This window comes from Argiope bruennichi, chromosome 9 (genome assembly GCF_947563725.1).
Source record: "Argiope bruennichi chromosome 9, qqArgBrue1.1, whole genome shotgun sequence".
NCBI lineage: Eukaryota > Metazoa > Arthropoda > Arachnida > Araneae > Araneidae > Argiope > Argiope bruennichi.
The window spans coordinates 8,615,859-8,637,987 of record NC_079159.1 but is presented as its reverse complement, the minus strand read 5'-3'; the positions used below and the strand labels follow the sequence as shown (position 1 = coordinate 8,637,987).

Sequence of the window (22,129 nt, the reverse complement as noted above, 5' to 3'; positions counted from 1 at the left end):
ACTGAAAAACACATTCCAGTATTTTTTACATATCTTTTCAACCATCTTTCATGCAAATAAAACAATGCAACCTTGGTTATCAATATTTGATTTGAATTAGTTTTCTGTTAATCTTATTTGTGATGAATCTTCTGATTCAAGTTAAGAATTTATTCATAAAGGGCAATTTTAAAAAACAAAAACAAAACATCTAATATCGAGGTATGAATTAAAAAAATTTACATTCATTCTCATAGGAGGAGATAAGAAATTCAGTTTAATGATGATTTTTAGGAATAAAATAAAAATGCGAATCAGGGTTTTTGCTTGTATTTAAAAAAAAATTGTATTTTACTCAAGTGTAATAAAATTCCAATGCCATTAGTCTAATTGTTAAATAATGAAAATGTAATGGATATTTCATATTATTTGAAAATTTAATAGGGATGATTTTCTAAAAAATTCATTAATCCCCACCCAAAATGAACTTTTATATTTGAAGTCCGTTTTTCTGTTTAAATAAATGTTTTGTATATGAAAACAATACAGTAAAAAAAATTTTTTTAAAGAGGAATAGCAATTTATGCCGTAAAACTTACACACATGCATATATATACAATTTGTTTAAGAATATTAAATAAATTTTTAAAAACATTTTATTTAAAATATTATATTTTGCACAAATGCAATCTTAGCAGTATAAATAAACACACTGCTTATATTTAATAATATCAATAAAAATGAGCATAAAGACATTGTTGATCCAACATATAAATTGAGCAAATAGATAAATGCAATAAGTTGAGCAGTTGAAAATAACTAAGCTGTAGGAATTTCTTGAGCATTTTTTGGTAAGATGCCATGACGAGAATAACCAAGGAATGTCTTTAAGACCAATGTACCAATACTCAGAGTATTTTCAATTTGCTCTTTACTTCCTAACTTAGGATTGATTTCCACAAGATCAATGGCTCGAAAACAATCTGGAAAGAAAGATTTATTGTAAAATACAATTTACAATATTAGTATTTAAAAGCCAATTTCAATATGAGAGGTATACACAAAATAACAAAACATTTAAAATTTGATAAAAAAGATTAAAATATTTTTTACAAATTATTTTTAAAATAATTAAGAAAAATAACCAGTTTGATTACAATTCTATGTCAGTCTCCAGAATTTTTATTTTATTTGAAAGTCCATGTATTTATATAAGTCAATAATTGCTTTCCCGCATTTGCAGCACAAATCTCAAAGGCATTGTTTTTTCGTATATTTTTATGGGATAGGGGAATTCATGAGACTTCCCTAACCTTAATAATAGTATCGTTTTCAATATTTTTAAAAAAATAATTTTAAAGGCTTTGTGTTTAGATACATTACCAATGGTTGTCTACTGCCTTTCAGCACATTTTTGAGAGATGTCTGACAATAAAACTTTTGTTGAGTACTCGGCCTTAATAACCAGAGTGTTTCATGACTACCTGCATATGCTCCAAGTTTATAGTGAAAATATAATTTAAAACAGGAGTTTCATTTGGTGAGATAAATCAACTGATATTAATAAATAAATCATATGAATAACAGTAGGCAAACAGCAAGTTGCTGAAGGCTAATTAAAATAAATTATTACAAATGTTTCAAAACAAATATATAAATACATTTAAGAATTAACTATTCAAATTTTTTCATAGAAAACAAACAAAGAATTTTTTTTTAAGCAAACACTTAAAAATAGTGCTATTTTTAAATTAAACTGATAATTAATAAAATATTTCCATGAAGAAAAAAATACTATTTTCAATGCATGAATTTGTAATGGTATTATTCTAACTTTAAATGAATAACTGATATAAAGAGGAATATTAATACCTTTGAATTAAGACACAGTAGCTTCTTAATGTGACCACTTTAAGACATAAATTTTGATAACAATAACCAAATTAATCTATTACATTTCTATGACATCAGGGGGTGAAGGGGAGGGCACTTTTCACAGGGCTATCATCAATAATTTATTTAAAAAATAATGATTTGAAAATTTTTTAAATCTTTATCATTAATAATTTTTTAACTATTCCAAAGATTAATCAAAAATTTGCTGAACGATGTTACATGTTACGCTCAAATAAAAATTCTAGATTCATTTCAGTGTTTATTAGAAAGTTTTCCTCAGCAGATTCATTCCCTTCAGAATCTTAAAATATTTTTTTGCTTTGTGTTGCTCCTGACTTTTTCAAAATTTTACAGAAAAGTAACTGTTAAGTTTTCAACTGTGCCTAAAGTTGTGTTGACTCATTTTAGATTAATTATCATAGCTACATACAATTTAAATTTTTGCTTTAAAACTGAAATCAATTGTTTTAAATCCATTTTGTTTTCATATTTCATTTACATGCAACAGTGTTTATAGCTGTTCAAAAGATTTCAAACCAGGCTTCACAATATAGCTATCCATTTAAACTAATCCAAACTACTCAAATTCCAGACAAAAGAAAGCAAATTCTATTATGGAAAAATGACTTCCAGATGTTTCTTTATTAATGGAAGAAGAAATACAATGAATGTCAACTGGTTATTAATGTTGGTTAAAACTGAAAACTAAGTCAATTCTCTACTTTGATAACATTAAATGATGAAGTGATCACATTAATGTTTTTCTGTACATTTGAACACAATTTAATATTGTTATGATACATTTTTAATTATATAAAATAAATATCATTAATAGTGATCGAATTAGCCCTTTATTTACAGATCCTTTATTTAAAGTATCATTTAAATCCGGTTAATATCTACATAATATGATTATTCTTTTCAAATAATATTTAAAAAAACACAAAAAATCCTTTTCAAAAAAAAAAAAAAGCAGTAGATATAATCTAAAAAATAACATTAAAAATCTTTCATAATTTAATTAATTAAAAAAGTTTTTTTTTTTTCTTTTATCTTTTCCCTGTATCTAATCTGTACCAAAACTTGAATAATGGTTCAAAAATAAATTTGAAAAATTGATGGTACATTAATTTGGAAAATAAAGAATTAAATGAATATAGGAGGATTATAAAAGAATATTTTAACTTTGAATATAATTAACTTTGAATGACTGTATTTAAAAATGATATAAGCTCTAATTTTGGGGCGCAAAAAACCTCACAGGTAAAATTATGGAGTTTTCAATGTAAAATTATAAGTGTTCAGAGTTACTGCAATAAGAAATATCAATGATATTGATTCACAATCCAAACTTTTGTTAAGTTTGGATGGCTGGAGTTATTCATATTTTGAATTTATTAAAGTGATCCAGTACTAGTAGTGAAAAAAAAAAAAAAAAAAAAAAAAAAAAAAAAAATTGCAGAGCTCTTAGCAAAGAAGTTGTGGTGGCATATCATCAAGGAAGAAATAACTAAAATGTTTATATTATATAAGGTTACGAGATACAGATGAGGTTAAAGCGTTATATATTGATCATTATTATAAGGTTGTTTATAAAAAAATAATATATTGATTTATTAAGCAATAATATAGAATTATAAATTATTTATGGGAAGATTATTTTTACTAGCAGTTATTTTATATTTTAGTAAGAAGAATTGAATTATAAAAATAACTAAATTGTTTCTATTTGATAGCAATCTGATCAACAGCCAATGTAATACTGTAGTAATTCTTCTGTTTGAGTATAAAACAGATAAGCACTTAGTAATATTGGGTTGGCAACTAAGTAATTGCGGATTTTTTTTAGAAAATCAAAGACAATTTTTTCATGGAACTAAATAACTTTATTCTGTAATGTATTGCCCATTTTGATCAATGACCTTTTGCCATCTTTCAGGCAGCATCATAATCCCACGTTCATAAAACTTCTGGTTTTTATTAGCAAAAAACTGAATCAGGTGCGATTTAACATCATCATTATTATTGAAATTTTTACCATTCAAGGAGTTTTGTAAAGATCGAAACAAAAAGTAATCAGATGGTGCAAGGTCAGGACTATATGGTGGATCTGGCAAAATATCCCAACCAAGCTGCAATAATTTTTGCCGAGTGACCAAAGATGCGTGTGGCCTTGCATTGTCATGATGGAATACAACACCTTTTCGATTTGTCAATACGGGCCGCTTCTCTTCAACTGCATTGTTTAATTTCGTTAGTTGTTCAATGTAGACATCAGAATTGATCGTTCTGTTGGGTGGTAAGAGTTCAAAGTAGACAATTCCTTTGTAATCCCACCAAACTGATAACAAAACCTTCTTTTGATGAATATCAGCTTTTGATGTTGTTTGAGTTGGTTCACCTGGCCTGCTCCACGATCTTTTCCGCTTGATATTGTTGTAAACAACCCATTTTTCATCGCCAGTTATCAGTCGTTTTAAAAATGGATCATTTTCATTACGTTTCTTTAGCAAATCGCAGCTGTTAATGCGTTTCTTTCAGTTCGTGAGGAACCCATAGCCAAGTTGTTTTAAGTGATTTTCAATGCATGTATGAGATACATGAAGCTTCTCTGAAATCTCACGTGTTGTACTGTGACGATCCGAATCGATTATTGCTTTGATTAGGTCGTCATCAACTTCAACTGGACGACAAGAGCGTTTTTCATCTTTGAGTGAAAAATCACCAGAACGAAATTTGGCAAACCAATTTTGACACTGCCATTCTTTTAAGGCTTCATCTCCATAAACAGCACATAACTTTTTATGAGCTTGCGATACGTTTTTCCCTTTGCGGAAATAAAAAAGCAAAATATGACGAAAATGTTCCTTTTGATTTTCCATTTTTCAACGAAGGCCAAACGAAAACTACGCAACCGATCAAAAAACTTTTTTTACTGATTGACAGCTGAATTGCCAACTATCAAATAACAAAATGTGTTTTACATTTGTACAACGTCTGCAAACCTAAAAATTCAACTGAAGCCATCTATGAGTGAAATCCGCAATTACTTAGTTGCCAACCCAATATTTCTCATTGGGGGGGGGGGGGGGATTGTACTTTAAAACATCATTCTCAATTATCTGTAATCACACTAATTGGTATAGTTGTGGAGATATAATATTTTAAAGCTTGTCATATTTCTGTAATCACCTTATTGAAAGAAATCCAAAGTAATTATGTAATCATTATGATGATAATTTTTAAAATTTAAAAATTTTCTGTCTTTTAAATAAACACAATATTTATTTAAATAATCATTCTTTTACCTAAATGAGAAATTTCTTCAGCAATACATAATGCTTCCCTCACAGTTAATCCACCAATTACTAGAAAAATAAAGAATAATGTTACAAACATAAATAAAATAAGCATCAAAATTAGTAGAAAAATTAATATAATATTAACTTTCTCGCCAATTTACATACTTACATTAAGCAAAAATTTAAAATAGGAAAAAATAAACTTATTTCAGCTTAAATAACTTGTGATCGCAATCAAATCCAATTGTGAATATGTTGCCTAAACATTGTTAACTGTCAACACTGGGGTCAGAATTAAGATTTTACAAATTAAAGTCCTCAATCAATTATTTACATAGAAGGTGCAACTAAAAATTAAATCATAAAGTTGTAGAACATCTTTTGTAACCTTGTAATTTAATTTTTGGTCCAATCCTTTAAATTTTGTGGATATAGTATAACCAGAGGCCTATATTAGGTGCTTGCATGTATTTTAATCAGTGACATCTATTGGTAACATGCGAAGTATCTATATAAATGACAATAGTTTTGTGTTTTAATATTTACTATTACTTTATTGTTATCGTTTAGAAAGTTTTCTATTTAGTATTATTAAGTTATTCAGTGTATGAAGACCCCAATCACGGGCATTTTCAACCTTCATTGTTTCTTTTTTTTTTGTTTGATTTGAAGAAATCTGCTGCCAAAGTCCATCAGAACCTTATGGTGATGCTGCTCCGTCATATCCCAATTGTCGGTTTTGGTTTCAACAATTTAAGAGTAGTGTTTTTGATGTCAATAACAAAGAATGTCCTGGAAGACCAAAAAAAATTTGAAGACAATCATTTGTAAGACTTATTAGATGAAAATGGGAAAAGTTGTAGAAAATGATGGAAAATATTTGATTGATATATATTGTACCAATTTTTCTCAATAAATGCTTTTTTAAAGTGAAAAAATGATTAAAATATATGCAAGCACTTAATATAAATACTGAGGTAAATTTCAGTTCTGAAATTTAAAACTAGAAGAATTCAAAGTGCCTTCTCATGTAGTACATAATCATTTAATTATTCCTAGAAAATGATTCAAAGATGTAGCTACTTTCAATTTCCAATTATTTGAGCCATAGCAGACAACAGCTTTTACCCTCTATTTACAATAATCAATAAAAACGGAATTAAAAATGAAGACAGGTAATTTAAATTTGATCAATATGCAATGAAAATGGCAGATTTAACATATAAAATCAATATCAATATAGTATTAAATGGAATCAAGCAACACCAGAGTTATTTAAAAAAATAATATACCTATTAAATATTGTCACAGAAAAAAAGACTTATTCACTTGATAAAACAGATAAGACATATTACAGATAATTTTAAAGGATATGAATTTAATTGTTAACCAGTACTCAGATGTTTAGCAAGTATTGTCCCAGTATAACAGATTTAAATACATGTTTCTTTTTCTTGCTCTCTCTTCTTTGACAGATATCTGCTCATTGGATTAATTTAGAAGCTTCTAATTTATTTATAGTAGTAAAATTCTATACACAGACTATACTGTAATTTGCATGATTCTTTGGGGAACTGCTAGACACATGATTAAATCATACTAATTTTAAGTAGTAATGCATTTTTCTTATTATATAGATATATTCATACATTCAAGCTTAAGGAATTATTTTTTTCTTTTTTAAACTTAAGTGTCCCCATAAACAATTTCTAATTAAAAAAAAAAGTGATTCACTCTTAACAAAAATAGCATACCTGGTCTCCATTAAAAAAAAAAATCTATAAATAATTGCTTACAAGTTAATATGACCAAAATCACTAAAATCAAAGTCATTCTTAAAACATTGTTTGTTAAAATAGAATTTAGATAAGCATTCTGAAACTACAGATGGACAAAAATAAAAGCAATATTATGCAGAATATATAATGAAATCATCATCTTCATTAGTTCCCATGTTCAGTGTATTATTAATAAATTAACATATTTATTTTTTACAAACTTTTACTTAGGCCACAAATATAAAAGTAAAAGAAAATTCTAACCTGGTGTTCCAGTACTAGGTGTAAGCATTTTATCAATGCTGTCTATATCGAAACTTACATGCAATGACAGCTTTCCCCTAAACAAAATAAAATTCACTTTTTTGTAATATGTTTTAAGAAAAAAAAATTCTATCAATATTAGTCACTATTTTGATCTTTTAAAAAAGTAACTAAAAGAAATGTAGGTGACGATCAGCATGCTTTCCCTTCTACAAGCACCACAATTCTGACTACCACAAAAAAAAATCAAAAACACCAACAATAATATTATATATATATATTTCAGTTAGAAAAACTAAAACCTTATTCACAATATTTAAATGTATAGTTCATATAATCATGGCATCTCTCTGTATTAAAAATCATAAGTTGAAGATGGTGGGAAAAAAAGTTTCTTAAAAAAGCAAAAACTGACTCCTATTTTTAAGTAAAAATTTTTTCTTCTTTCTTTAACAAATATTATAAAAATAATAAGTAATATTAGAAAAAGTCACAAAATTATTGCGAATTAAAGAGGAAGTACAATAAATTCACAAAAAAAGGAGGTAATCCCATAGAGAGAGCAATTCCGAATTTCAACAAAAAACACGAAAGACAAATATATGTTAACAACATTTCATTCAATGGAAATTTAGAACAAGCTCAATCTTAAACACTAAGATATTTCGTCGGCACTAAAAAAAAATCACTTTTAACCTCTTGTGCTATTATGACAAGCTATGTACGTTGCTATATATAGAGTATACCCAGTAAAGTCCCTACCACCCTCTTAAGTTCGGAACGGCTGCTGCTTCTTAATTTGAAAATAGCATAAAATAGGAGACAAAAAAAAAGTCATTTATTAAGATGTAGAGCATTATCGATTTAGCAAGGGAAAACACCTTGTGGACATTAATGCGAAGAATAGAAGGGTTAAAACGTATTTTTCGTGATTTCTTACATTGTGATTTCACAAAACTTGAAGGAAGGAGAAATTATTATATTTTGGAAAAATACAACTCAGCAATGTAGCACAGTCATATCGCTTGTGATCCCCAGTCAAAAGAACTGCGGTTGAAAGCTCGAGGGTTGCATCCTTGTATTGATTGTCTTCATTAACACAATAGATAATATGTAGATCATGTGAAATAATGTCGCATCAATTCAATGCAATTTGCGCTTTGTGTTCGAAATTTTTGAAGTATGCAAATACGGAAGAAACGTCACGCTTGCTCTCCTGAGAGAGATATAAAAGAGATGCCTTCTTGGGATTGTAGTATGTTGAGGCTCAAGGTCATGAAGCGATTTTTCAAAACTGAGTATTGTGAGTATTGCCTGTAAAACTGAGTATTTTACTGTATGGTGAATGTGGACGTAAGGAACGATCAGCCTTAAGGTTGTACCAGCAACGTTTCCCTGCAGGCCTGCATCTTTTTCATCAAGGCATCCTTACAGTTGTAAATGTTTAAAGCCCCATTGCTACGGCCCATGTCTTGCGTCCGACGCATTTTGCCTCTCATTTGTGGTTATCCAGGGTTCTTTGATGTCTGTTCATTTTATCGACAGTTTGCGGGATGCTGCCGACAGATGCCCACAGACGAGAGGGTCCTACAATGGATCAGATGGCAGATTTACGACCATATACCGTAAAGGTTACGGGGCATGGCAACGAGGCATAAGGGTGATAGGCTGCGTGACTTGTCGAGTTTGATTTGGCAGACCAGTTAAGGTAGGACAGTAAGTTCAATCGTATGAGATATTAGCATATTCTCTCGCATATCCGAAATATAGAACAAGAGAGTTCAGTAAACAATGTGGCCTCTCCAAAAGATTTTGAAAATCCTAAATGAATTAGGTGCTTATCTATACCGACCAACGTCTCAACAGGTTTTACTGGACGGGATGCCGAGTGATGCTATGTATGGTGTAACTTTGTCATTAATCAGATACAGGTCCAGCAAACATTCTTGGCGGACGAGGCATGCTTTTCACGGAATGGCATGTATAATAGGCAAAACACCTATTCAACATCAAATGCGTTGGTGTGCAATTTACAATGACAAGCTGATCGTCCCAATATTTTATGATGGCACTTTAACGGGTACACGATATTTACAACTGCTACAGAACCTAATACCGGCTTTTGTGGAGAACCTGCCGTTTTTAAGCTTCAGAATCCATGATTCCAATATGATGGTGAGTCCATTCACAAAACATCTCCAGTGAAGCAATTTCCAGTTCTTCAAAGAATTCAGGAACCAAATAATTGGGTATGGCGTTTTCGAAGATTAGCCTCCATGTTCGTCTGATCTGACTCCACAGTACTTTTACTTGTGGGGATACCTGAAACAGCAGATGTAGGCGATCTCTCCACAAACATTGTAGGACTTTCAACGACGCATTACGGACACTTGAGATAGCGTGTCACTCTCTATGCGCCAAAGTGTGAAATGTGAAATAATCCAAATGTGTAGTGCAGCTGATAGTGAGAAGTAAGAACACCTCAAAAAAGGGTATATTGTTATAACTTTCTGTATTAAATCGTTTTGTCACTTTGTAATATAGGAAATCGCGAAAGAACAAATGCGCATCTTAACCGTTATATTCTTCGCGTTGATGTCCACAAGGTGTCTTTTCATACTAAATTGATAACGTTCTATATTTTTAATCACTTTTCCCGCTATTTCGTTCTGTTTAAGAGATACGAATGCTATCTTCAGTAGTTTCGTAAGTTCATTCAGGAACGCATGGCTACTTTAATATACATAGACACCACTTTTATAAATACAGCAGTAGCTATTCCGAAGTGAAGAGGTTGACAAGGACTTTAGTGGGCATACTGTATACTCTTCTGCAAATTAATTTATAATGTAAGAGGTTTTCTTCCAGTACTGAAGATTTAATATATTTTCTAATTAGGACTCTTTAGCACAAGGGGATGTCAAAATAGTGTTTAAGATCCTAATCTATTCCCTTCAATAATTACACAGGCGATATTTTAACATTATATTAATAGAACATTGAGAGCCCAATGAAAAAATTCGAATTTTCAATGAATTCGAATCAAAAACATTTAAACATGCCAAGCTATTATTTAAGTCATTAAAAATGATTTAAAGCACCTTTTAAAAATATACGTTTAGTACAGAAGTCATTGAATTCGCACATTTAAAAACTTTTTTTAAGATTCAAATCATTGCCAGTATTGAAATGAGAATGCTTCAAATCTGTATCCTACATTTGGTAAGAAAAAGAATTTAGGAGTTTCTTAAATGCAATCTATAACCAGAAATCTGTTAGGACCCATCTACTTCACATCCTTTTTCTATAAAAATTTCAAATCGAAGGTTTCAACAAATTATTTTAGTGGCAGATTCACCAGTTAATCAATTTATTGACAGCAAAGAGGTCCCCTTACACATAAAATAGTATGGTATCCTCAAATTATCTTATCTGTAAGAGGAATGTATGAGAAAAAGGGAAGAACATGTTCAGCCAGATAAATTTTAAGTTACAAACACAAAATCTGATCTGTAAAAGCAAGGACCACTCAGATTTTTGGAATGTTGAGGCTTTAGGAAGGTGGAACTTTTTTTATTTTATTGAATTAAAAATTAAGTAAAATTTTAGCATTTTTCCATGATAATTACCAAAAATATTACAGCACAAAAATGATTTTTAAACCATGATAAAATTAAAAAAAAAAAAAAAACCTGTCTTCTTAATAATTACAATTTAACTAATAAAAAAGATATTTCCAAAATTTTGGCAATTTTTTAAAAAAATTGTTTGTATAATTTTTAATAACACAACTGAAAGTTGCACCAAAATTCAAGCTGCTTTCACCAATCCATCAAATAATTAATATCAGGATTTTTCTTCCTTTATTGAATTCCAAAGAAGATACTTTTCATTATCTGAGCAGTTTACACTGGGAATATAAAGAGACATTATAGTACCACAAAACTCAGATGAAAAGTTGTTTTTTATGAGTTATGAAACTAGCCTCATTAGAATGGTTTATGAATACAATTAGTACAATAGTTGTAAAGTTATTACATAAAATGGCTTTAATATCAATGACAATTTCATGCTTAAAAATAGATTCTTGACAGAAGCATGAACATGAAATTGAAAATAACCAACATTCTCAGTAAAGCAACTGGTTACCAAAAAAAGTTAGTATTAGATAAAATAAATAAACAAACATCATAAATTTTAAAAAAAACAAAATGTGACATTGGTAATCTTAAATAACTTACATGGGATTTATAGCTTCCAATGCCTTATTAGTTACTTCAAAAATACCTAATTTATCAATATCATGCATAGTATAATGAAGAATATTTTCTTTTGTAAGAATCAGCCTAAAAAATAAAAGGAATATATTATACTTGAACAAATATATGAGTGTTTGTAAAAAATAACACATAAATAAAATAATGAAGCATTTATAAAAAATAACATACAAACGTCATATCCTTAGAATAAAATATATAAGCTAATTATACTTTGTCCATATATTGAAACTACATTATTACAGATTATGCAACTAAAACAAGAAATTTGATTTTAGCTAGATTAATTTCACCATGCTATCAAACTTGGCACATATATACTTTGAAGAGAGGAAGGTGCACTTGGAGGTTTTTTTTTTGAAATCTTAATTAAAAACAATCAATTAAAAATTAAATAAAATTTTAAGGTTTTTCCACTAAAATAGCCAAAAATTTATAGCACAATAGATTTAAAAATTGTTTTATTAATGATACTAATTTGATAGTAATGCAAATTTTTCCTTAATTTTGACAATTTTTTAAAAAAATTTTTAAACTTAAATTTTTAACAATAGTTTAAATTGTTGCTTTAAAATTCAAAACTGTTATTTCATCAGATACTGAATCAAGTGATTTTCTTCCATTGTTGAACTAATGAAGGAAGATTCTCTTGATTATCTGTGCAGTTAGCAACACAGATAAAAAAAGTGGTTACAATATTGCAAAAATTAGAAGGTAGACAAACTAGATATGTGCGTTTTAAATAGAATAATGACCACAGAGGGCTGATCTCCATTAGAAAGGTTACCGTCTTTAATGAACAGATCACATGCAGAAGAATTAAACTGTCTTTAATGCCTGACATTACAGTGTAATCATATATATGAAAATATATTTAAATGATTTAACTGGAAATAAATTTAACCCATAGCCCCAGTGACAAACTAGTAAAGTTACTAACCCAGTGACAAACTAGTAAATAAATAAACTTTAACTACAAGAAAACAACTTAACATGAAGATTCGGTAATAAGCTGACACAAAATTTTAAATAAATAAATAAAAATAATAGCAAAACTCAAAGGCTGAAATAGGAATTAAAAATTATTAAAAAATTTATTTTAATATTTTGATACTATACCAAGAAATTTATCTTTAGTTTTCCATCTTTCAGTCTTTATATATTTTTCCAAATCATATTCCAAGACCTCTGAAGAGTCAGACTAAGCTCTCTAAAGGCCTTTAGGTAATGCAACTTTCAGGCCATTGTTCCCATCCTCAATTTCTAAATCTACATTTCTTTTTTATTGAAATGAGTTTTAATACCTATGTAAACAGTTTCACGTAATAAGTTTTGACAAGCTAAAATAAATAATTTAATTTCAGGTCACTATCAAAAAAATTGGTTCCATTATCTTGCCTATGAAAGACTTAAAATTAATTGTGAACATAATAAAACAAGAATGAAAACTTTTAAATGCTATTTAATTACAATATAGAACAGTTTTGAAATTATAAAGCTATATATCTTGTTAGAATTATAAAGCAGCATAATATAAAACTTTCAAAAAGTAATTGTTTAAGAATGCTGTCAGAATTTAAACAATACCTGATTTAATTAACAAGTTTGGGAACACGTTCCTAGTAAATTAAATTTCTCTGAAAACATCTCAAAAATATTGTTATGCCTCTGTATTTTCTACAGATGTTGGGCCACTAGGCTGCTGCCTACTTTATTTACTTATTAATCTGGTCCAGTCTACCTAAATTTTATAATATTAAGAGACATGAAAACAAAGATCAATTTACTTTTCAAGAGGATCAATATCTCTAAGTCCAATAAAAGCCACATTAGACTTGTTTATACTAAAAATAAGAAAATAATCAAAATGTATTATAATTCATAAATATATAATTAAATGGAATATCAGATTTAAAAAGATATTTGCATTTAATAATATAAAATGCATTTAAAAGCTAAATTTGAGATAGATACTTACCATGGATTCAACCAATTAAATCCAGGTAAAGGTTTTTTGTACTTTTTAAGTTCTTTTATTAGGAAAGAACAAGGCATTCCATGGATATGCCCTAGGCACAAAAAAAAAAAAAAAAAAAAAAAAAAAAAAAAAATTATTGAAGAAATTAAAATAGAAAATAAATGTTCATCATGAAGAGCAAATATTTAAAACATGTATTACTTTGTTGACTATTTATTATTAACTTTCTTATTATATCATACATTTCATCTATTATCTTAGTTTTTTAATGAATGCAGACAATTGGAAAACTAAGAAATTTCAATAAGTAATTATCAAATGCTTCAAGTTTCTTATGTTTATAAAAGAGCTCTGCAGCATAAAGGTTAATAAATGTAAAAAAAATAAACAAAATAATATAGTGGAAGCTACAGGGTGTGTAATTAAAGTTAGTGAAATAACTTGAAATGTGATTGTCATGCATTTAAAAGAAATTAATGGATTATGACAGAATTGAGTTTTAAAGTTAATATCATTATTAAAATTTCAAATGAAAGTTATTTGATTTTAAGAAGCTTTTTTCTATAATCCAAGACTTGTAAAAATATATTTTAAATTATTATGCTCTGAATTTGGTTGCTTGAAATTTTCTATGTACTGTCAGATTGAACTGTCCTTGACTATAATCACTTTCCTTAAAATGCAAGAGACCAAAAACGTAAATTCCTTAAAATGCAAAAAATTATTTTTAAAATTCATTTATTATTTACATATTAAAGAATAGAGGTATAAAAATGATTACCTGAAGAACTAGTATAAGCAGTATTAATATCAGGATGGGCATCTATCCATAAGACACATACATCATGCACTTGTGAATGACCATGAACTGTTCCCATTCCCAAACTGTGATCTCCACCTATAGTGACACATTTTCTACCATCTGAAAGGACTTTTTTCACACCATCTGATAGCTAGACATGAAAGGTCGTTTTTAATTCTTTCCAGTACAAAGGAAGGTAAAAGATAAAACAAAGGACTATAAGATAAAACAAGGAAGATAAAACAAAATTGACTATTCTTTATAAAATCAATAACTCATATATAGTAAAGAAAAGTCCTGAGTTTAAATTGGGCAAGAAAATGCACTCTTAATAGTAACAAAAACAGTATGGTACATGCAAGAAAATCATACCTTTTTGCAAGCTGCACCAACTGATAAACTTTTACTGTTGTTTGGGTCCAGGTGCTCTTCAAACTGTAAATTCCCATAATCTTTTACATCTAAGTCTAAAATAAAATTTTCAGCAACATTGTCTTTTAAATATTTAGTGAAAAAAAAAACAAAAACAAGGATAGATATGATGGATTTTTGTATTTGATTGCAATTGCAGCAAACTTAATATTCTTTTTTAAAATGTATACACACACAAGATATTTGATAATGAAAAGAAAGCTGATTCAAAGTTGAAATAATTATTAAAAATAAGTTTTAGTTAATCAATAATAATTTCACTACATTTTTTTTATCAACTTGACTAATTATTATTATTTATTATTGATAATAATTACAAGGAAATATTATGGAATGAGTTTACAATAAAAATTTCAAGTGCCAAGTCAAATCTGGTTCTAAACTTCTTCTCTGACTAAATTCTATCTCTCATGCAACATAAATATTGTATGACTAACCTTTGAAATGAGTACATTTGTATAATAAGGGAGTGGGAGGTATATACTGTTAAGAATTCAATTAACCACGTGATCTTCCTGGGTGGAGCTAGCTGCCTATCATGTATCACGTGGTCTCCCTGTTGTTTAGTATATTTTTTTCCAGTAGAAGTCAACTTGACTCCTGTACTAGGGGGAGTGTGATCTCGGCTCTCTCTCTCTCCTAAGAAATTTTATGTGTAGTTCTCTAGACCTATACTCTAAGGCGCATTCATGTGCTTTTTGTAGTTGATGTTACCAATGAACTCCATAAAAGACAACATGTGTCTTCAAGTCATTTCACCCAGACCACAATCTTCACTATCAAATAAATTTTGTGTAATTGAGAAACGCAATGATAATTTATTTACATATACTGCTTATTATAATCTGGACAAATCTCTCCAATCAAGTGATGTAAACATATAGATGTTGAATTATTATAAATACAAAACAAAATTATTATTTTCTTAAATATATGTCATTTTGCATGAAAAGAATGTTTTGTTGCTAAGAAATCCTTTAATTGAAGATTTTGTAAGAATACAATAGATGTATAGATTACACTGAAGCTTTATAAATAAGCTCAGTTCCATCAACAAATCCATCTGTTGAACCAACCCATATGACAATGAGGTGATTTTAAAACTGGCATTTGCATAAATAACATCAGTAAATTCATCGTGCCGAAATTTGCTATATGTTAAATTTCCACTTTCCTAAATTTCATCAATGTAAAAAAAAAAAAAAAAAAAAAAAAAACTCCTTAAATTCTTTTATTGCTTACAAGTATTAACATTTCCAAACACAATATCATGCTTTCAATCAAAATCTTTTTTGATTTCAAACTTTTGTTCTATTGAAAATTTACTGAATGCAAAATTTAGTTCTGCAATTCTTTTTTCTATACAATTTTTTTTTCCTTAACACAGGGAGCAATTTTAAAATAGCAGGTACACATTCCTCTTTTGTGTAGAAGACTTGAATAGTTTGCTTTATGATTCATTTGTCAACATCATCAATATTACAATTTTGAAATGAGGTTCATTTTCTTTATTTTCAAAGGATGGATATGATACTTAAGTGATTTCGCCTCACATTTTATCGCTTGAACTATCAATACTGAGATTCTTGTCACTTTGACAGTATTTTTAATTACATTTGAAATTGGCATTTTAAGCAAATTTGTACTTTTTAACTCTTTAAAAAATTCCATAACATTGTGAATTATAGCACATGCTTGAGAATGCAAAGTCTTTCCACTTTTCCATTTAGTCATTTTATATGACAAAACTTTTAATATAAGCATAAGTGGCATATTCTCTTTGAAAATTTAAAACAAAGATTGAAGAAGCAGATTAAAAGATATAATTCTACCAGAAAATCACAAAATGTGAGCATCAACCAATATACAAAATAAAGCGAGACTTCCAACTAGTTCTATCAGTGCCTCATGAAATAAAGCTTGTTTCATCACCCTCAAAATACAATGGAATATCTTATTTTGAAACTGAATTCCAACAATTTGTCTGGTGTCAAGGGTTTTTCTCTTGGCAGTAGGCCAGTAATATCTCATTTTGGGACTATTTACTCTTATTGGGACAGTGCATAATAATACATCTATTTACACACACGCACACACAATTTTAAAAAAAAGGTATTCACATATAGCCTTTAAAGAAACTGAATGACATATAATCATTGATATGTTATAACCAATGCAGAATAGGATGATGGAAAATGTACCTAAGTTTTGTAATTGCTCTATTAAGCCATATTTTCTCAATGCCTCAGGAGCTTTGTCCACACCATCTTTTGGCTGTATAAGTAAAGAAAAAAAAATTTAAAAGTCCACCAACAATTCTAACATAAAATAATACATTATTTAAGAGAAAACAAATGTCATTAAAATAAATAATTTGAAAACAATTATACAATTATGCCTTTATTCAATTATTACATAAACACATTTTATATTAAATAGCATCAGATATTTATTTATCAGATATATTATACAGAACATACATTAGCCAAATATATTTTCCATTAAATATCTTCAATAGGAAAAAAATTACAAAATCTTTTTTTAACAGACCTTGAATCAATAGATTTTGGATTTGATGGATAAAATCATTAAAGTTTCTACTTCGATGGGCTATTAATTTTTTTAACATCCTTTCCTCCAAATTAGGCTGTTAAATTTAATTAAATAATTTAAAAATGTCATATTAACAATACTTGCACATACAATGAATACAGAATTATCATATTTTTAAATCTATAAACTAAATTCCATAAATTACAAAAATTATAATTCAATTTGAAAATTAGAAAGAAATCATTAACATGTCTAATATTCTTTCAGAACTCAATTTAAAAACAAAAGATGTCATGATTAAAAAAAAAACAGTAAAGGGGTTTTAACTGTAAAATTCCGTAATAATTGCTGCTACTTACATGAATATTACTCTTAAACATTATTAATATAGAGATCAATATTTCCCCTCGATAATATTAAATTATAAGCTATTTCTCATACAATTAGATATAATTTTGATCTATACTGATAAAATTGTTGAGTATATTAATATAAGGTAAAGGAATTTTATTAAATTTTCAAATACATTTGTACTGCTATAACTGTCGATTTATATTGAGCAATTAACAGTAAATTTTCATGATTCTTAGTTTAAAATTATAACAACTATTCTTGGTATTTATTTATAAAACAAATAAATTTAATAATAACTTGGTGTTATTAACTTTATTTACATTTTAGAAAGACATAAAACCTCATCACTGGATTGTTCATTTTTCTCTACAAATTTTCATCATCATTTCTAAAATAAACATTCTAATATCATCGAAATCATTTCTAAATAACATTAAAAAGTTATTAAAAGCCATGGAACAACAACAACAACAAAAAAAAAAAATGTTTCAATAAAATTGCAATTTGAAAGACATTTTACCTTTCAAATTATCTAAACTTCTTAGTAATAAAAAATTTGCATTTATTAAATTCAGCAAATATTAATATATTAAATATTTTCATGCAGCATTCAATTATATCTTTCATTATTAAATGTTATACACAGATAAACTGTCAGTATAGTTAATAACAGATAAAGCCTAGCACATATTCATAATAAAACACAAATAATATGCACAATTTTTGCGTCTATCAGAGTAATTTCATAATATATCATTTCATCAAATATAAAAGCTTACTTTATAATTTTTTAAGGGAAAAAATAAACACAAAAATACACAGTACGTATTAAAATTTCTGTAGGAAATAACATCCACAAACATACTTGACCCTTGTTGAAAGGCGCTCCTAAAATACCAATTCGGTTAAAATAAGTATCAACTTTCTGTCTAGTTATTAAAAAGCAGCATAATTTCCTATTTAATATAAGACGGGAAGAATGCAACATCGTTCAATTAAAGTAAATCTGCCAGTGCAAAGCTACATAAAATATTAACATCAACTAGCAAAAAAATATCAAATAAAGCTGTAAATATTGGTTTACCTTATTTATTTTTCATTTTACGCAACTCTGAGAGTATCTCTACGTAATCAGATATTTACTGTCGATTGACAGGTGCCATCATAGCTTCTAGCACATGTTTGTAAATAAACGGTAAATTAGCCAATGCCATTGCTCCTTTCTCTGATGGAAATGTTTGCATGTTGATTAAGTTTATTGAATTTTTGAATTATTTCAAATGAAATCAAAGTAATTCATTGATTTTTATCTCAAATATTTTTTCATTGAATCGTCACGTTTTATCTATTAAAAAGCATAAGAGCAATTATTTTTGTTGTTCATCGCCGGACTTCTAGCATTTAGAAAAATTTATGTGATCATTTTTGGCAATACTCGAGTTTTTGCGGGAAATTGTTTTATATCATTGTTATTTTGGATTTCGACACGTGAAATTTAGAATTTTTTTTCTTTTAGAACTATTAAACTATGGATGCAGATTTACCTTTTGCTGTTGAATACGCTAAAAGTGGGAGAGCATCATGCAAGAAATGCAAACAAAATATCGCGAAAGATGCTCTACGCATGGCTATTATGGTTCAAGTATGATGATATTTTTGGAAATAAGCTGAGTTGCGAGAATAATTAATTGTCATTTGTTTTCTTTGTTGAATAAGTCTCTTTATGACTACATCTCATTAGTGCTTGTAAATTTTTTGTTTCAAATAATATTTTTGTTTGTTATAAAGTTATTTATTATATTATTTTAAAATGTATCTCCTAATGTGCACCTGTTTTAAAATTTCGTATATGTGATATTTAACTTAGCTAATTTAAAATTGTAGCTCATTGCAGTAAAATTATAATTTATAAATGTCTGTACTGAAATTATAAAATGATATAATCTGCAGTATTAGGATATATAAAATACTATGCACTCTAATATTTATAATAAATATTTATATTAATATTATATAAATATTGTAGCAGAATAAATTTATCAATCACAAATATTTATTAAATTATATATGTATATATTATAGCTAAATGACATATAGCTTTTAAATTTTCTTTTTTTCTTCTGAATTTTGTATTTTATTTCTAATACTGGTTTTTTAAAAAGTTACTGATTAAAAGTCTTTAGATTTAAAGAAAAAATGTAGACTTGTTTTCAGCAGTTCGTGCACTTAAATTGAATATTGATGTTTCTAGTTCTCAGAACACAAGTAAAATTAATTTCAATTTTATTTTTCCAAAAATCAATATGGAATAAAATTATATTCTGTGTTGGCTTGGTTTTAAATTCAGGTAAATATGAAGTGATATACTAGTAGTATATTAGATATTTTTTCTTCATATTTATTGCATGTCATACATTATTGTAAAGATTATATTATAAGTATACATAATGTTAAGTAATACATTATTATAAATAAAATTAAGGAATTAAAGCATATAATTGGAGAAAAAAAAAGAAAAGAAGTATTTCCCTGACGGAGGAATTGTACATAATATTTTAGATATTCAAAAGAAAGTGATGAACCAAAACAAAGGATTTAATGCATGCAATATAAATTTGTCAAATAAATAAATGAATAAAAAATAATTTTTTTTTTACTTCTGCATAATTACTTTTTATCATATTTAAAATTTATTATTATTATGGTATATTGTCTGAAGATATTATTATTCTGGCCATTTAATAAATATAAACGAATCAATTCTTCTTTTACATATTAACGTTGATTTTTCCATGCAATTGTAGGTCTAAAAACTTCGTAATATTCTATATATTGGTATGTTCATTGAATGCTTATTTTTGACTTGTGATAAAACAGATCTACTTCTATTTTTCCGTTTTTATAACCTGTTGCTCAGGATGGTAGACATTTCTATAATTCCCTTTCTATTGGAGAATTAGAGTATGGTTTAAGAGTTTAAAAATATCAAAGAAAATAAAATATTTATTGAAGATTTCTTAAAACTTCAGGCATTATTAATTATGTTTAGAATAAAATTCATGGTATCAGTTAGTGTTATTTGTTAGGGAAAATTATTAATTTCAGAACTCTCATTCTTTAGCTTATTGCATTTTTAATTAGTAACACTGAAATATATATATATATATATATATATATATATATATATATATATACATATACGTATATAAATTTGAAGTGAAATACATATATATTTGATAGCAAAAAGATAGATGAAAAAACTTATATGCAAATTCCATTGTATTTATTGATTCTGAGAATAGGATGGAAATGCATATTCTATTATTAAAAAGTTATCATTTACATTCTTATTCAGAGAATTAAATTAGTTTATGTTGATAAAAAGAATCAAAATACTAATTTATGGCTGAATTAGATTATATTCCAGTATTGAGAGTGCTTCTTTATAACTTCAGGAATAACAAAGATATAATTCAAAAACTGATACCCAGAATGAAATAATGTACCATTATGATAATATAAAGGATCAAAATATTAATTTATGACTGATTTAGAACTGTATTCTCTATTATTGAAAGGCTGTCATTTTTAGAAAAATGGTACATCATGAATTTATGTTGACAGAAAGGATCAGAACTATAATTTATAATATGATCAAAGTTATAAGCTTGAAAGAAAGGAAAAAAAGGATTACTGTTATAGAAATTATTCATACCTCTAATCCAAATAACTAGATGAAATTATGTTAGCAAAAGGAAAATCTTAATTTAGAGGAATAAAAGTAATACTGGCTCTTAATGCTTATATCTACATAAACATGCACATTTTTTTATAGGTGGAAGTTAAAGTCTGAATAAAGCTTTGAATTGCATTTTTATATCTGTTTTAAATTTGATATTTGTGAATCTAAACTATTTATTTTTATATTTGAAATGATGTAATTCTCTTCATTGAAGATTGCTATAGTGTTGAATCTCATCATGAGTATTTGCAATAATTAGTAATATAATTGCAATAATAAAGTTTTAATTCTTTAAGGATATCTTGAAAATGATGCTTTATTGACTGCAGCTTTTTACTGATCATCAATTTTCTCTTGAAATAGCTTATGATTTCTCATCAATAAAGTGCTGTTCGAGCTGAAGTGTTACATAATTTCATTTATAAAAACATAAGATAACTTTGTACCCAGCAGTGTTGGAATATTTCATAATATATATAACAGCAATAAATAACTATATTTATCCTAGTATAAGAGCAAAAGCTTGGATATCTGTGTGGTAAAACTTAAGATAACAGCACAGATTTTTGGCCATTTTATGCCAAATTGTACTACTCAGTATGAGTTGGATATTAACTAAAGAATACTGTTAGCTACCGTATATGGTAATTTATCCTCTTTAAAACAATATAGTTTGATGATTGTACCATATTCTTTGTTTAGTTGTCTTTGTTTCAAAGACTGTAAAATTACATCTGCAGATAGCAAGTACATGAAACTAATATGTGGTTCA

The 22,129-nt window shown here is 27.4% G+C and overlaps 2 protein-coding genes across 2 annotated transcripts in view; one reads left to right on the top strand and one right to left on the bottom strand.

Annotated features, from left to right (window-relative positions):
- Window positions 1–617: 617 nt before the first annotated feature.
- LOC129985165 (arginase-1-like) lies at window positions 618–18,693 on the bottom strand. Its single transcript, XM_056095091.1, has 10 exons — window positions 18,481–18,693; window positions 16,910–16,982; window positions 14,649–14,743; window positions 14,256–14,427; window positions 13,475–13,565; window positions 13,284–13,340; window positions 11,461–11,565; window positions 7,220–7,296; window positions 5,184–5,243; window positions 618–962 (listed from the first exon to the last, which is right to left on the bottom strand). Exons 1-10 carry the CDS (start codon window positions 18,601–18,603, stop codon window positions 799–801), a joined length of 1,017 nt encoding a protein of 338 aa, XP_055951066.1. The 5' UTR covers window positions 18,604–18,693; the 3' UTR covers window positions 618–798.
- Window positions 18,694–19,068: 375 nt separating this feature from the next.
- The window catches only part of LOC129983890 (poly [ADP-ribose] polymerase 1-like), a 44,063-nt gene continuing 41,002 nt past the window's right edge, over window positions 19,069–22,129 (top strand). The window contains exon 1 of the mRNA XM_056093582.1: window positions 19,069–19,257. Coding sequence (XP_055949557.1) covers window positions 19,144–19,257 — 114 coding nt within the window. The 5' untranslated portion in view covers window positions 19,069–19,143. The remainder of the gene's footprint in view (window positions 19,258–22,129) is intronic.